This window comes from Sorex fumeus, unplaced genomic scaffold (genome assembly GCF_029834395.1).
Source record: "Sorex fumeus unplaced genomic scaffold, SorFum_2.1 ptg000014l, whole genome shotgun sequence".
NCBI lineage: Eukaryota > Metazoa > Chordata > Mammalia > Eulipotyphla > Soricidae > Sorex > Sorex fumeus.
Genome location: NW_026606071.1, coordinates 3,152,724 through 3,168,889, shown reverse-complemented (window position 1 = coordinate 3,168,889; position 16,166 = coordinate 3,152,724). Strand labels below are relative to the sequence as shown.

Sequence of the window (16,166 nt, the reverse complement as noted above, 5' to 3'; positions counted from 1 at the left end):
AGTTATCCCAAAGAGGAATCAAAAGAGGTATGCTTGCTATATCACATTACACTCAAGTGAGAGAAGGAATCCAGAGTTCCGACCTCCATTGATGATCAAGAATCAGGGATGCTGTCTTGTTTGCCAAGGTGTTGAAAATCAGATGGGCCGGACACATAATGAAATTTAGAGAGGACCGCTGGACTAGAGCTGTTAGTAACTAGATTCCACAGGATGTCAAAAGAACGCATGGCCACCCTCTTACGAGATGGTTAGACTTCTTTGTCAAAACCCTGAACAAACGGTTTGAGGCTCTTCCAATCTGCTCCTGGAATGAGCAGATGCCATTGGGCTACATTAACACGTGACAGAAATGAATGGAGACATTATTGGCACCCCCTTGAGCAAATCGAAGATCAACGGGATGACAAATGATATAAGTGATGTACAGATATGTGACATATGAAGGACACATCTATATGTCATGTAATAAAGGACACATATGCACACATGCACACTCACACACACGTGTGTCTGTGTGTGTGTGATGTAATAAAGGGCAAAACCATGCCATTAGCTGTAACATGGATTGAACTAGATGATATGTTGAGACAATTCAGACAGAAGGACAGGGATAGATATAGAATGCTTTTTCATAAGTGGGTCTTAGATACACAGCGTGGTAGCAACAAAGGGCTATTGGCAACACAATGGGAGAAATTATGCACAGAATTCAACGGAGGAAGGTAAAAGAAAGGGTATTAGGAGGGAGTTAGGGGATGGAAGTTTTACCCGGGAAATGGATATGATGTTGGAATTACGTACACATGTAACAATCATTAACAGCATTATAAATCACAATACTTCAATCAATGAAAAAAATTAAAAAGTTGGTTTTTTTTGTACCTAATTTTTGGTCTAGTAGAATGAATGATCTATGTTACACATATGTATTATGCTATTGTCCAGTGAAGTGTTTGCAGTGTATATTCTAATCAATTAATATTTTCAGCTCTTCTCTTTATTGAGCTTTTTTCTCCATTAAAGTTCTATTCTAATAAGCGAATTTTCACTATTGGAAGCAATATATTAAAGACTTCAACTTACTAATAATTTTTTTTCTTTTGAATTCTATCAGTGTGTATTTCATATATTCAGGGATCCATCATTAGTTATATGTTATAATAATTATATTTCATATATTGCTATGTAATTATATAGAATATTTAAATAATTACATAATATAGACATACTATGTTTTTTAAAATTTTGTATGAATTGACATTTTCATGATTTTAATTATACTGATATCTTGTAAAAATTTAAATTAAAATATTCCTGTCTGATACAATGTAGCAAGTTCAATACTATTTATTGGGATCTACTCCCTTTCTGTTTCTCTTTAACTTATTTCACTATTATGTCCAAAATGAGTTATCTGCAGACAGAACAGTTAGATTGTTTGTTTTCATGTAGAAAAATGTTTTTGAAGAGTTTAATGAAATTACATTAAAAATGATTACTGATAGTTTGTCCCATTGCTAATTTCTTATGTTTTAATTTTACATTTTCTCTACCACTGTCTTCTTTTGTGTATTGTTAATTTTTCTTTCAGAAAAAAAACATATTTTTTATTTGAATGTTTCTGGCCATGTTATTTCTAGATACCATGAAGAAAAGATTTAAAACCTTAAATTTATAACATTATTTTAACTGATATCAATTTTAATGATATGGTGGTGCTTTGATATTATGTAAGTCAGAGGGCTGAATTTTGACTTATGCACTCAACCCAAAAGTTTCATTCAATCCATAGCACTCTCTCTTCAGTCCCTGGAATTTATCAAACATTTTACATGCCCAGTGGAGTATATAAAGTATAAAAAAAGAAAAGAGTTTCTTTAATACTTCCTTCTTTGTTGTTCATTATTATAAGACTTATCCTATAGGACACTCTTTTATGCTTTAAATATTATTTTATTTTGTAAGTGATATGAGAATAGTTGTATTAAGTATAAAAACTTTAATTTTCTTCTTGGTGGGGTGATGAAGGAGATTTGGAGATATTGGTGTTAGTTTGACTAAACACCTTTGATAGAGCTGAAGATACCTTTGCCAGCATTTTTGATCCTTGTTTGGGAACATTGGGTTTCATAGTTTCTATAGATAAAGCAAAAAAGCAACATGGGAAATTATTAGAAATTGTACCAAAGTACTCATGACAAACTGATAAGTTATAAATCATAAATTGATATTTATAAAGTATTTCATGGATTTTCAACATATTCACAAACATTATTTTGATCTGAACCTTCTATTAATCTTTTTGTAGAAAGGATATAATGTTCCTTTTTTGAAGAGTGAACCTTGGTATGGTGAGCTGCCGAAGTGCACACAGACAGAAAGTGATAAAGTTTATATACCTGCATATTTCTCAAGCTCTGTGACTATCACCTCAGGTTACTAGTTTACATAAATCTCATCCCCAGAGAAAATACTGCACGCGCGCGAGAGAGAAGGAGAGAGAAATAGAGAGAGAGAGAGAGAGAGAGAGAGAGAGAGATAGATAGAGAGAGAGAGAGAGAGAAAGAGAGAGGGAGATAGAGAGAGAGAGTTGCTTCACAGCACACTCTGGTTACCCTTGGTTATGGCTAATGTGGGCCTCTTTCTAGAATGCAGCGACTGCTCTGAGAAACCACAGTCCAGAGTGATGAAAGATTCTGGATTAAAGTCAGATTGTTTTTGAGCTCGCAAAGTTCTCCATTTGTTGAGAGGGAAAACTCAGATGGTCCTTGATCTTCATCTTCTTTATCATTTTTTGTGTTAAGTCTTTGTAGTTTGTACAAAGATACCAGCATGAGGTAAAGAAGACAGGCTTGTTTTATTTTATAAAAGCTTTGCTTACCTAATAGCAATTTAAAGTCAGAATTTTTTACATAAAGTTTCCATCTTCAGTTTCTTTTGAAAAGTGTTAAGAGCTCTATTGCTATTGCTTTCCACTTGCTATTGCCTGAGACTGAATAGCACAGCTGTCTCACTTATATTATTGACTCTTGTGAACATTTGGGTATGTCAACTATGGTCAAGTTTTAAGTTTGAAGTCTTAAGTTTGAAGTCAGATAGATCTGTGTTTAATTGCCAGTACTGGAGTTTTGTGGCTATGGGGTGTCCTTGAGTATCTTACTTTCATTCTCTGCCTCTTAATGATAGTTGCTTTCCTTTTTACATATAAACGTGATAGTTGATTTCCAACAAAGCTTAGTTCCATTATTTTTTGGTGAGGCAAAGTAAAGAACATGGTAAGGTAATTATTCAAATTGAAATTGATACATAAGAGTAGTAGGAGTGGATGATAGACATCAATAGTGCAAGGAAGGAGTCGCTCCTTCCAGTAAAAATGATAAAAAATAGTTCATTAAAAATGATGGAACTGAGAACTTCATCATACAAACTGTTAAGGGAATAGTGCATTTTGTACCTGAAAAATGTTTTGAGGAATACATACCACCAATAACTTTCTCATTTCCTCCAAAGAGAGTGATGAACTGTTAATATAAAGAAAAATACTTAAGTCTTTTTGTGACCACTCACATTCTTAGAATTAAAAAAAATTATTTGCTCTTTTTCTAGGATCACAGATAAAGGATTAATCCTTAGTACTTATGACACCAGGGAATAAACCAAGTCTCATGCTTGCCCAGGGAACTTCTTAAACCAGTGAGCCAACTTGTAGGCATTTTGCTGCCTTGAGAATGAATCCCCTAGTGGCAGAACTGTCAGGATCTCTTCCATTTACTGGGGTATCACCAGAATTTGAACTCATAAGCTTATGCTTGCTAGGAAAGCAATTTAATAGGTAATTTAAGCCAATTACCTATCTTCTGTGAACCAGAGATTACTTAGAAAATCTAAGAAATATGATGGAATTATAGAAACATCTTGCATAATAAATAATGGTGAGCTGTAATCTGAAAACAATTCTCTGACTGTAGGCACACATTTTGCCAATTTTGACCCTCATCATGGATAGGGACCTTGATGACCATTAAATGATGATCAAAAGTCACAAGAATGCAATCCCTGTATAGTCACCCTTCTTTGCCTCCTTTGGCTAAATTGGAATGGATATGAAAAAATGCATTGTTTTCTTAGAATTGTTATAAGGGAAGAAGTGAAGTGAAGCTTCCCCATATACTCTCAATTTTTCTTTTCTGTTTCTTTCTTTTTTTTTTCTTGCTTTTTTTAAGTCTTGCCTTGCATGGCCGACCCAGGTTTGATTCCTCCGCACCTCTCAGAGAGCCTGGCAAACTACCGAGAGGATCCTGCCCACACAGCAGAGCCTGGCAAGCTCTCTGTGGCATATTTGATATGCCAAAAACAGTAACAAGTCTCACAATGGAGATGCTACTGGTGCCCTCTCGAGCAAATCGATGAGCAATAGGAGGAGCAATGCTTTTTTTGTCACACCCAGTGATGCTCAGGGGTTACTTCTGGCTCTGCATTCAGAAATTACTCCTAGCAGTCCTTGGGGGACCATATGGGATGCGGGGAATCTAACCCAGGTTGACTGCATGCAAGGCAAACACCTTATCTGCTGTACTATCACTTAGGCCCCAACTCTCAATTTTCTTTCTACAAAACAATCCTAAGCCATTTTCAAGTGTGGAGTAATAAATAGGTTATGTGAAAATTTAATAGGGCAGGGACCATGGTTCAGATAGTGGTTTTGCTCTGCCAACCTTTGCTACCTCTTCAAAGGCAGAAGTAGCAGCTTCCTGAAAAGTATAATATAACCATAGCACAGCAGGTAGGGCATTTGCCTTGCATATGGCTGACATGGCTGACCTGAGTTTGATTCCTCCACCTCTCTCGGAGAGCCCAGCAAGCTACCAAGAGTATCTCGCCCTCAGGGCAAAGCCTGGCAAGCTACCCATGAGTTATTCAATATGCCAAACATAGTAACAACAAGTCTCACAATGGAGACGTTACTGGGCATGCTCGAGCAAATCGATGAACAATGGGAGGACAGTGGACAGTGCAGTGCAGTCAATTAATAATTAATATATTATAATAATAATACTGATGATTATAATTTTTGTATTTATCATTAGTATATCACATAATATAATTAATATAACTATATATTATGATGTTTTATGCAATTATATTTATTTATATTATATTTATAAAATTGGATATAACATAATCCTTATAAGAATTTAATGCTTCTTCCTCTAAGATTATTTGAAACAGTCTCTATATTGCTATTACAGTAATACATTAAAATTTAAAACAGGTTACCTGAGGAAAAAACAAAACAGACTAATTGCAGATTAAGTGCTAATTATTGATATTGACTACATAATAACTCTCTATGGAATTTTTTTTAAACTGTGAATTCCAATTTGAATTTCTGAAGGTGGGTGACGTAGAAATACCCATACAGTGAGAATTAGAGTTGAGATTATCTGGTCTAAAAACAGTTGCTCCATACATCTGAGATGAGTAGATTCATGTAAATTCTGCAGAGAACATCTACTTTCCCATTAGACCAGAGTATTTTGAAAACTTCAAAATCTTGACTACCTTGCAGTTGGTATCTCTTGTTTTTTCTTTAAAGTTCTCGATATTATCTTAGGTTTTTTTTTATACTGAGAGAATTTGAATCATATCCTGGGATCTTAAATAATTTATAAAATTCTAAAGTCTGTTAAAATCAACTGAATAAGATTTGTACTTTGCTACCTTATGTAGTTTGTGAACTCTGTTTCACAGCATCCATATCTGTATCATTTGTGGCTTTGGTTTCAGCAAAAATTCACTTTCCAAAGTATATGCAGTAATTTTTTATTAAAAAAATTCTCTGTATGTATGCTATTTAATGCTATAGTTCCCAGATTCTTTTGTATTTATAACTTCTTGTCAGACTTACAATATTTCTCTGAGATTTTCTTCAAGGTTCCTGAAAATCAGCAGCAAATACTCAAGTATTAGATCCCTGCTCTCCAGAATTTCCTTCCAGGTCCCTGATTCCCCACAGTTCTTTTTTGGTCCTAAGACAAGAACCCTGTGGTTATTGTCTCAGAATTGTACCCTGGGGCAAAGCAGAGTGGCAAGTGAAATTATGGAAACAAATGAGCAGTTTCTACAGTCTTCAGATTTCTAAACTCCTTTCCTTAATTCCTTTGGTCAGATATTCGTATTCTCTCTCTGACTCTTAACTGCTTCTTCATTACTGAAAATTACCTTCATCAAAGAAGGGCCAACAGAGGAGGGGCAGAGATAATATAGGAGAGGGTGGGATGGAGCGAGGAAATGACCTCTCTCCTCCACCCAGATTCCACCCCACAGAGAATTTCTCTGCGAGCTTTATTTTATCCATTCTCTCTATTCAATTCTGGGATCTAAACTGCTCTGAACCAAAGTTATAAAATTTAAGGAAAAAAAATACAGGAAATGCTCTTTGAATTTTAGGTTTTCTACCCGAACTCCCGTAGTTATTTTTGAGAATCCATAGTAAGTGTCCAGCATCTTTAATTTTAAAGACTGAGTTATACAAGGTGGAATGTACTTAGTTCACCACACTCAGACCTGAACTAAATAATATCGTAAACCATGATGTCACTATGGAAAAACCAGAAATAGAGGGAAAGGATGAAGAATAAAGAGTTCATACTTTCCTGAAGGTTGTCAAATAGATGCTTGTATTCATAAGGCTGAGAGAGGAACTAATTCAGCATCTTTGGTGGTTTGCCAAAGTTATCATCAGTACTAACTGTGAGATCCAAACCTGAAAATTACTGATAATAAATGTATGTCTAGGCAGTTAATGGGTTGTTTATGAGATGCTCTTAAACATGTGATCAAATTTAAGAAACAGTGTGATAAAAGGCAGGAAAGAGAACCTTTATCGTCTACCCTCAATCTAAATTTTCTCAAAAAAATAGGAAAAAGTAAATTTACTGATTTTATACTGGAGAATAATTGGATAATTTAGAAAATTGTTTTTAAACAGTCATTAGAATTTTTTAAAAAACTTTGTATAGGAACTGACTTCTATTTTGACGAGTCTATTCCCTCCTTATCAAGTCCATCATCTGAATCTATCTGCCTATCAATGTCCAAATGACTCGCTTTTTTCTAGGATTTTCCCTAGAGAGATCATTAACAGAGTTAAAAAATAGAACCATATTTAGGTGCTGTTTTGGAGAGTAGTGATTTATTCAGAGCACTTGGATAAAGGACTTAAACCTACGGATAGAAGATCTATGCAGGAACTATTTTTAATTACCTGAAGTTAAGTCTGTCTGAGAAGAATATAATGCAGTTTATGTTATTATATGTAATATTTATATTATTATTGAGGGGGCACCAGTAATGTCTCACAATAAATTGTGAGACTTGTTGTTACTGTTTTTGGCATATTGAATATGTCATGGGTAGCTTGCTAGGCTATGTAGTATAATAATATAAAGAGGCAAATGTATGAATGTATTCTGATGTCTCATAAATTGTACCACAAGCCCCTGATTTGACTTTGAAACCAGGGTTTTATTTAACTGAAATGTTTATATACCAATTAGGAAGTACTGAATAACATACTTACCTGAACATTGTTTAAATTATCTGGCTGTTGTTTCTGAGAACTATCTGTGGGAATAAGGTAGGAAAAATTAATATATTTTCTGAGAATAAAAAATATTGATACAAACATAATGTTATTTTTCATAAAATTTGAAGTCATGCAGATTCAAGTTATTATTTTTCAGCATATAGACTTTGTAAATAAAATTGAAACAGATGAGATATCTACAACTCTGGATATGTCATAACCCTTCTTGTAGATGTAAGATTTATGAAAAATATCATGGCACTACAATGGAAGAGGCTGACTCTAACTCAGTAACTTGCATCTCTGAACAATAATTTTATTTTAATGACGCTCATTATTTATTTGTAAAAGGAAGAGCTACCATATAAACTAAAAGGTAATGGACAGTCAAGAAAATACAGGAAGAAATAATAGCTGAATTAAGAAAGCCATAAACAGAAGTATCACTAATAAAGGATTCGGTAGATGAAATAAAAAAAATGGGTGCCCTCAACAGTAAAATGACTACAGCCAAAGACAGAAGCAGTGAAGATGAGCGTCAGAAAACTTACAGGCAACAGCATACAATTACAAAAGACCTCTAAATAGCTGTAGGGTAAATCAGAGACCTAGGGGATGAATTTAAGAGGAACAACATAAGAATCATCGGAGTACCAGAAGGACAGAAAGGTAACCCCAATGAAATAGCAACAGTTAAAGGTATCATTGCTGAGAAGTTCCCAGAATTAGCGAATGCAGGCATCCAGATCCAAAGAGCCCAAAGGATACTAAATAAAGGAGACCCTAATAAAAAGACTCCAAGACATCAGAAACAGAATGATGGATAACACGGACAGAGACACAATACTGCAAGAAGCAAGGTCAAAGAAGGAAATCACATACAAAGGAATACCCCTTAGACTTACAGCATACTTATCAGAGGAAACCCTCCAAGCTTGAAGACAATGGGATATAGTGAAAAAAAAACTCAATGAAATGAACACCTCACCAAGAATACTTTATAAAGCTAAACTCTCAAACTCAAAGGAAAGATACACTAATTCATGGATAAACAACAGTTCAGGAACTTCATAGATGCAAAACCAACCTTAAAAGAAGAAGTAAAGGGTCTACTGTAAGAAAAGAAAAATCCCTAAAAGCACAAAAAACCTATACAGAAAGATGGCACAAAACCCCATAACAATAATCTCTCTCAATGTCAATGGTCTAAATGCACCAATTAAGAGAAACAGAGTGGGAAAATGCTTAAAAAAAACTTAACCCAACATTCTGATGCCTATAAGAAACACATCTGAACAGTTAGAGCAAACACAGATTCAAGGTAAAAGGATACAAAACAATTCTGCAAGAAACAACTATCTCAAAAAATCCAGGGTGGCCATACTAGTATCTGAAAACATCGATTTCAGGCTGAAAAAAAATTAGAGGGGACAGAAAAGGTCATTTTTAAAAAATAACTAAGGGGTATGTACAGCAGGAAGAAATCACACTCCTAAATGTATAGACTTCCAATGAGGGAGCAGCTAAATACTTAAAACAACTGCTAATAGACTTTAAGGAGGGCTTTGATAGCAACAATAGTAGTTGGATTTCAACAATGCCTTATTACCTATAGATAGATCAAAAATGTTAAAACTCAGCAAGGAAACAACTGACCTTGAAGTAAGAAATAGAATACAAAAGGCTAATAGTTGTATATAGGGCTTTATATCTCCCCTCACACCCTCCAAATGAATACATATTCTTTTCAGTGCACATGGAACATTTTCCAAAACAGACCACATGCTGGGTCACAAAATATACCTCATTAGAATCAGGAAGATAGAAATTATATCAACTATCTTTTCAGACCATAATGCACTGAAGATAGAAGTTAATAACACAAACGCGGAGAACCAAATAAAACACCTGCAAATTAAACAACTCAATGTTGAACGACAAGTGGGTCAGGGAGGAAATCAAGGAAGAAATCAAAAGATTATCTGGAAACAAATGAGAATGAAAACATGAGCTACCAGAACCTGTGGGACGCAGCTAAAGCTATGTTAAAGGGGAAATTTTTAGGTCTGAAAGCATTTCTAAGGAAGAAAGAAAGGGCCCATATAAATTACTTGACTTCACAACTCAAGATCTTAAAAAAAGAACCAAAAAAGGAGCCCAAACCAGGCAGAAGGAAAGAAATAATAAAACTTAGAGCAGAAATAACATGGAAATCCATAAAAAAAATCCAAAAGATCAATGAAACCAAGAGCTGGTTCTTTGAGAAAGTAAACAGATTGATAAACCACTAGCAAGACTCACAAAGAAAGAGAGAAAGAGAAAAGCCTAATAAACCGAAAGAGAAATGAAAAGGGGGACATTATAACAGAAACTAAAGAAATCCAAAAGGTCATCAGAGATTACATTTAAAGACTGTATGCTACCACAAAACAAGAGAACCTAGCAGAAATGGATAAATTCCTGGATTCCTAAATATCCCAAGGCTGAACTGAGAAGATCTGGAATACCTGAATAGATCTATTACTATCAAGGAATTGAAACTGTAATCAAGTCTTCCCCAAAACAAAAAACAGATGGATTCACTAACGGATTCTTCCAAACATTTAAAGAGGACCTATTACCAGTTTTTCCCAAGCTTTTCCAGGAAATTGAAGAAAGAGAAACACGCCCAAACAGTTTCTATGAGGCACATATCACACTAATAGCAAAAGCAAACAGAGACACCACAAATAAAAGAAAATTACAGGCCAATATCCCTGATGAACATGGATGTAAAGATCCTTAACAAAATATTAGTGAATAGAATCCAACAACTGATCAAAAAAATCATAAACCATTACCAAGTGGGATTCATCCCAGGGATACAAGGATGGTTTAACATTCGCAAGTCAATCAACATAATTCATCATATACATAAAAGATAAAAATATATAATCATTTCAATAGACACATAGAAAGCTTTTGACAAGATCCAACACCCATTTTTGATGAAAACTTCACCAAAATAAGTATTGAAGGAACTTTCTTCAATATAGTCAAAGCCATCTACCACAAGCATATGGTAAACATCATCCTCAATGGGACAAGAATGCCCACCCTCACTAATCCTATTCAATATAATACTGTAAGTACTTGCAATAGTTTTGAGGCAAGAAACAGATATTAAGGGCATCCAGACAGGAAAGGAAGAAATCAAGCTCTCACTATTCTTAGATAATATGATACTATATTTAGAGAACCCTAAAGCCTTTACAAAGAAGCTCCTAGAAATAATAGACTTGTATATTCACAGGCTATAAATTCACAGGCTATAAATTCAATACCCAAAAGTCCATGGTTTTCTTACATGCAAATAATGAGAGAGAAGAAAATTATATGAAAATAGCAATCCCATTTACATCATGCCTCAAAAAATCAAGTACCTCAGAATCAGCTTATCTAAGGAGGTAAAGGACCAGAACAAAGAAAACTACAAAACGCTACTTCAAGAATAAAAGAGAACATGAGGAAATGGAAACACATGCCTGTTCATGGATTGGGAGAAATAACATTTTCAAAATGGCAATATTCCCCAAAGAATTATACAAATTCAATACAATTACTTTAAGGACACCCATGACATTCTTCAAAGAAATGGATCAAACACTCCTGGAATTCATATGGAACAACAAACCCCAATGAGTAGTTGAAGCAATTGTTAAGAAAAAAAGTTGAGAGGCATGACCTTGCCCAACCTCAAACTCTATCACAAAGTGGTAATAATTAAAACAGCATGGTATTGGAACAAAGACAGATCCACAAACCAATGGAACAGGGTTGAATATTCATACACACAGACTCAAATATATGATTATCTAATCTTTGATAAGGGAGCAAGAAGTGTGAAGTGGAGCAAGGAAAGCTTCGTTAAAAAATGGTGCTGGCAAAAATGAACATCTACACTACATGCAAAAATATGCACTCAGACCTTTACCTAACACCATGCACAAAAGTCAGATCAAAGTGATTAAAGATCTCAACATCAGACCAGAATCCGTAAGGTAAATTGAAAAAAACGGTCTGCAAAACCCTCCATGACATTGAAGCTCAAGTTATCTTCAAAGATGAAACACCACTGACCAAGCAAGTTTGAGATGTCTTAAACTAAGAAACCTCTGTACCTCAAAGGAAACAGTGACCAGAATACAAAGACGGTCTATAGAATAGGAAAGGAAATTCACACAATACCCATCTGATAAGGAGTTAATATCAAGGATATACAAGACACTGGTTGAACTCTGCAAGAAGAAAACATCCAATCCCACCGGGAAATGCGTGATGAAATAAGCAGAAACTTTCTCAGAGAAGAAATCTGAATGGCCAAAAGGCACATGAAAAAATGCTCTTCATCATTAATCATGTAATCCCATCAGCGGCCAAGACTCAGAGACTATAAAATCCAGACCCCGGAACCGCGCGGCCGCATTTGCGGCCGAGTGACATCTTATCAGAACTTTTTTTTTTATGACATCTTATTATCTCATTCCTACTTTGGACAAACTTGCAGGCTATCGAATGTAGCCTGCCCACAGGGCAGAGTCTGGCAAACTCCCCGTGGCCTACCAAATATGCCAAATACCAGTAACAATGATGGGTCTCATTCTCCTAAAGAGCCGTGAATATAATCTCAGGGCTAGGATGAAAGAGACGTTACTGGGGCCTGCTCGAGGCAATCGACGATTAACAGGATGATGAAATGAAAAATGAAATGAAAATGGACGTTTCTCAAAAAATTATAAATTGTGTTTCCATTTGACCCAAAAATACCACTTCTGGGAATATATTCAGGAGATGCAGAAAAGTACAATAGAAATGATATCTGCACTTGTATTTTTATTGCAGCACTGTTTACAATATCTAGAACCTGGGAAAAAAACAAGTGCAGATGACTTGGTTAAAGATACTTTGGTATGTCTACACAATGGAATACTATGCAGCTGTTAGAAAATATGAAGTTATGATTTAGCATATAAGTGGATCGACATGGAGAGTATCATGCCAAGTGAAATGAGTCAGAAAGAGAGGGACAGACACAGAAGGACTGCACTCATATGTGGAATATCACGATCACGACCATCCTGTTATTCGTTGATTGCCTCTAGCAGGCTCCAGTAACGTCTCCTTTGTCCTCGCCCTGAGATTTTTAAAAAAGTGCCATATTCAAGGCTCTTTCAGAGTTAAGAGAATGAGACCCTTAATTGTTACTGGTATTTGGCATATTGGGTATGCCACAGGGAGTTTGCCAAACTCTGCCGTGTGGGCAGCTTACATTCGGTAGCTTGCCAGTTTGTGCGACATCTTATCATCTCATAAGGCCATAGAGGGAAGTAACTAGTAATTTTTAGAACATTTTAAAAGTTTAATTATAGAAAACTTTTAAATAATCATCACTTGATCACTTGATATCCTGTTACTCATCGATTTGCTCAAGCAGGACCCAATAATGTGTCCATTCATTCCTGTTGCGTGCTAGCGTAGCCCAATTGCATCTGCTCGTTCTAGGAACACGAAGAGCCTCAAACCGATCATTCAGGGTCTTGATGAAGAAATCTGACCATCTCGTAGGTGGGTGTCCACACGATCTTTTAATATCCCGTGGAATCCAGTCGGTAATGTCTCTACTAAGCAGTCATCTCTAAATCTTATTACGTTTCCAGCGCATCTGATTTTCAAATGAGACAGCATCCCTGATTCTTGAGCATTGACAGAGGTCGAAACTCTGGATTCTTTCTCTCATTTGAGTGAAGTGCGATACTCCAAGCATACCTCTTTTGATTCCTCTTTGAGAGACCCAAATAGTGTTCTCATCCTATGTTCATAGAGCCCAGGTCTCTGAGGCATATGTTGATGCCAAGCCACTCTCTTCCTCCTGCGCAACTCAGGTGCCAGGTCATTCATCATGTTGACTTCTTGACCTAGGTACACATAACTGTTGCATTCGGAGATGGGCGTTACGTTGAGAGTGAATGGAAAGTCAGGAATATCACGACTGTTTCTCATGAACATTGTCTTTGTGAGACTAAGCTGTAATCTGCCCTTTCCACACTCATGGTCGAAGTCAGCCAGCATTTGTCCTGCTTGGCTGGTGTTTGGTGTTATTAGAACGATGTCATCTGCAAAGCGGAGGTGGTGTAGTTGCCGACTATCTATCTTCACTCCCATTCCTTCCCATTTCAGTCATCACATGACGTTCTCGAGGGTTGCACTGAAGAGTTTCGTTAGTATCACCCTGCTGAACCCCTCTCCTGACATCGATGATCACTTCTTTGTAGAATGGTGAGATCCTGGTAGTGAATCTGTAATACAGCTCACAGAGGACCCTGATGTATTGAGTTTGAATGCCCTGATTGGCTAGGGCTTCGATGACTGCTTCTGTCTCAACAGAATCAAAGGTCTTCTTTAAATCTTATTTAAATGTGGAATATAAGTAACATAATAGGAGACTAACACCCAAGGATAGTAGAGATAAGGATCAGGAGGTTTGTTTCACGGCTTGGAAGCCGGCGTCACATGCTGGGGGACAAGACAGCTGAGATAGAGAAGGGACCATCAAGAGAAAGATACTTGGGGGGGGCTTGTTAGGGATGGGAGATGCATGCTGAAAGTAGACTATAGACCTAACATGATGGCCACTTAATACCTGTACTGCAAACCATAACACCCAAAAGGAGAGAGTAAGAGCGAATGTACCTGCCACAGAGGCAGGCGGGGGAAAGGAGTGGGGGTGATGGAATGAATACTGGGACGTTTGGTGGTGGAGAATGGGTACTAGTGGAGGGATGGGTACTCGATTATTGTATGACTCAAACAAAAGCATGGAAGTTTGTAAGTCTATAACTGTACCTCATGGTAATTTAATAAAATAATAATAATAGGGGATGGAGCAATAGCACAGTGGGTAGGGCATTTGCCTTGCATGCTGCCCACCTGGGTTCAATTCCCAGCATCCCATATGGTCCCCTGAGCACCGCCAGAGGTAATTCCTGAGTTTAGAGCCAGGAGTAACCACTGGGTGTGACCCAAAAGTGAATAATAATTAATAATAATAATAATAATAAACCTTCTCCCTCAAAAAAAATGGGAATTTGTCTGACGTAATCTATCGTCCCCAGATCCCCTTCTAGTTATTCTTGTTTTTTTCATATCTTAATAAAGTACCCTTCTCATGGATATTTTAATCCTAAGGGAGAAAATATCTATATGCTACTTAAAGAGTATGTACTCTGCAGAATATAGCGAAAAAAAATAAAACAAATCTATCAGATAGTAAGTCTATGGGAGATGGGAATTATGTGGAATGAGAGATGTCATGGAGAGAATGTGGTAACAACTTTAAATAGCAGTCTAGAAACTATTCACTAAGAAGCTAAAAGTTGTTTTTTCAAACTGAGCTGGAATTCCCTTGTGTAAAAATGAGGGTGGTGAATGTACTGGTTTACTTTTATCTTTAGTAACTGATTATTTTATGAGTTTCATATCAATTATTATTCTGACACCTTCTGATTATGACATTTAATTCAAGAATTTTAGCATAATTATTTGAATCATCTTGTTGAAAGTTATTTCCATTCGCAAGTTGAGAAAATGTGTTCCTCACAAGTAAATCCATGAAGGACTTGTGTATTTGAAATGGTCAGAGTTAATCTTTGATTTGAGTTCAAGATCACTTTATAATAAAGATTACACTCTACTTGCTCTTATTACTGGGATATATTGATTTTCTGAGGCTTCAAGAAAGAGCAAAACAGATGTTTAAAAATATTCTAAGGAAACTTCTGATCAAAAAAAAATAACTACATACTAACTAGATTCTAGTATGAGCAAATACAAAAATTTCTTGAATATGGGGGCTGGAGCACAGCAGGTAGGGTTTTTGCCTTGCATGCAGCCAACCTGGCTTCGATTCCCAGCATCCCATATGGTCCCCTGAGCACCGCCAGGAGTGATTCCTGGGTGCAGAGGCAGGAGTAACCTCTGAGCATCGCCCGGTGTAACCCAAAGAAGCAAAATAAATATAAATAAATAAATAAAATTCTTGGATATAATTTTAAAGGACTTTGGGGGAAATTTTGGTATGGGTAAGCACAGGAAGAATAAATGCTGAAAGAAATTGTTTTACAAAGAAAGAAATGTTGTCTTATTATGGAATCTATTACAGTTATAAATTACTGCATAATACACCATTATTTTGTGGCTATTTCTCATAAGAAAAAACAAATGTTAATTTTTTCCAAGATATGAATAAAATTTTAGAAACAATTCGGATAATGTAAGTGGTTGTTATAATAAAAATGGATGTTATAACTTAAACACCTAAGGTGAATTAATTCTACTAAAAATACATAATCTCACAGAAAAATATTTTTCATTTCATAACTAAAAAATTTATAAAAGCAATAAATATGTTGTTCTTTTGAATATGTTTTAATTTAAATTAAGAAAAGTAGTTCAAACCTTCAGATATTTTAGCACTTGTATCACGGGAACTATCTTCAGTCTCTCTAAAACAGATAAAAATATTAATTTTCTTTGTAGT

At 35.8% G+C, this 16,166-nt stretch overlaps 1 protein-coding gene across 1 annotated transcript in view; it reads right to left on the bottom strand.

Annotated features, from left to right (window-relative positions):
* Nucleotides 1-2,002: 2,002 nt before the first annotated feature.
* Nucleotides 2,003-16,166, bottom strand: part of FSIP2 (fibrous sheath interacting protein 2) — an 89,232-nt gene continuing 75,068 nt past the window's right edge. The window contains exons 15-18 of the mRNA XM_056111959.1: nt 16,085-16,131; nt 7,586-7,629; nt 3,458-3,524; nt 2,003-2,139 (exon numbers count right to left, since the gene is read on the bottom strand). Coding sequence (XP_055967934.1) covers nt 2,003-2,139; nt 3,458-3,524; nt 7,586-7,629; nt 16,085-16,131 — 295 coding nt within the window. The remainder of the gene's footprint in view (nt 2,140-3,457; nt 3,525-7,585; nt 7,630-16,084; nt 16,132-16,166) is intronic.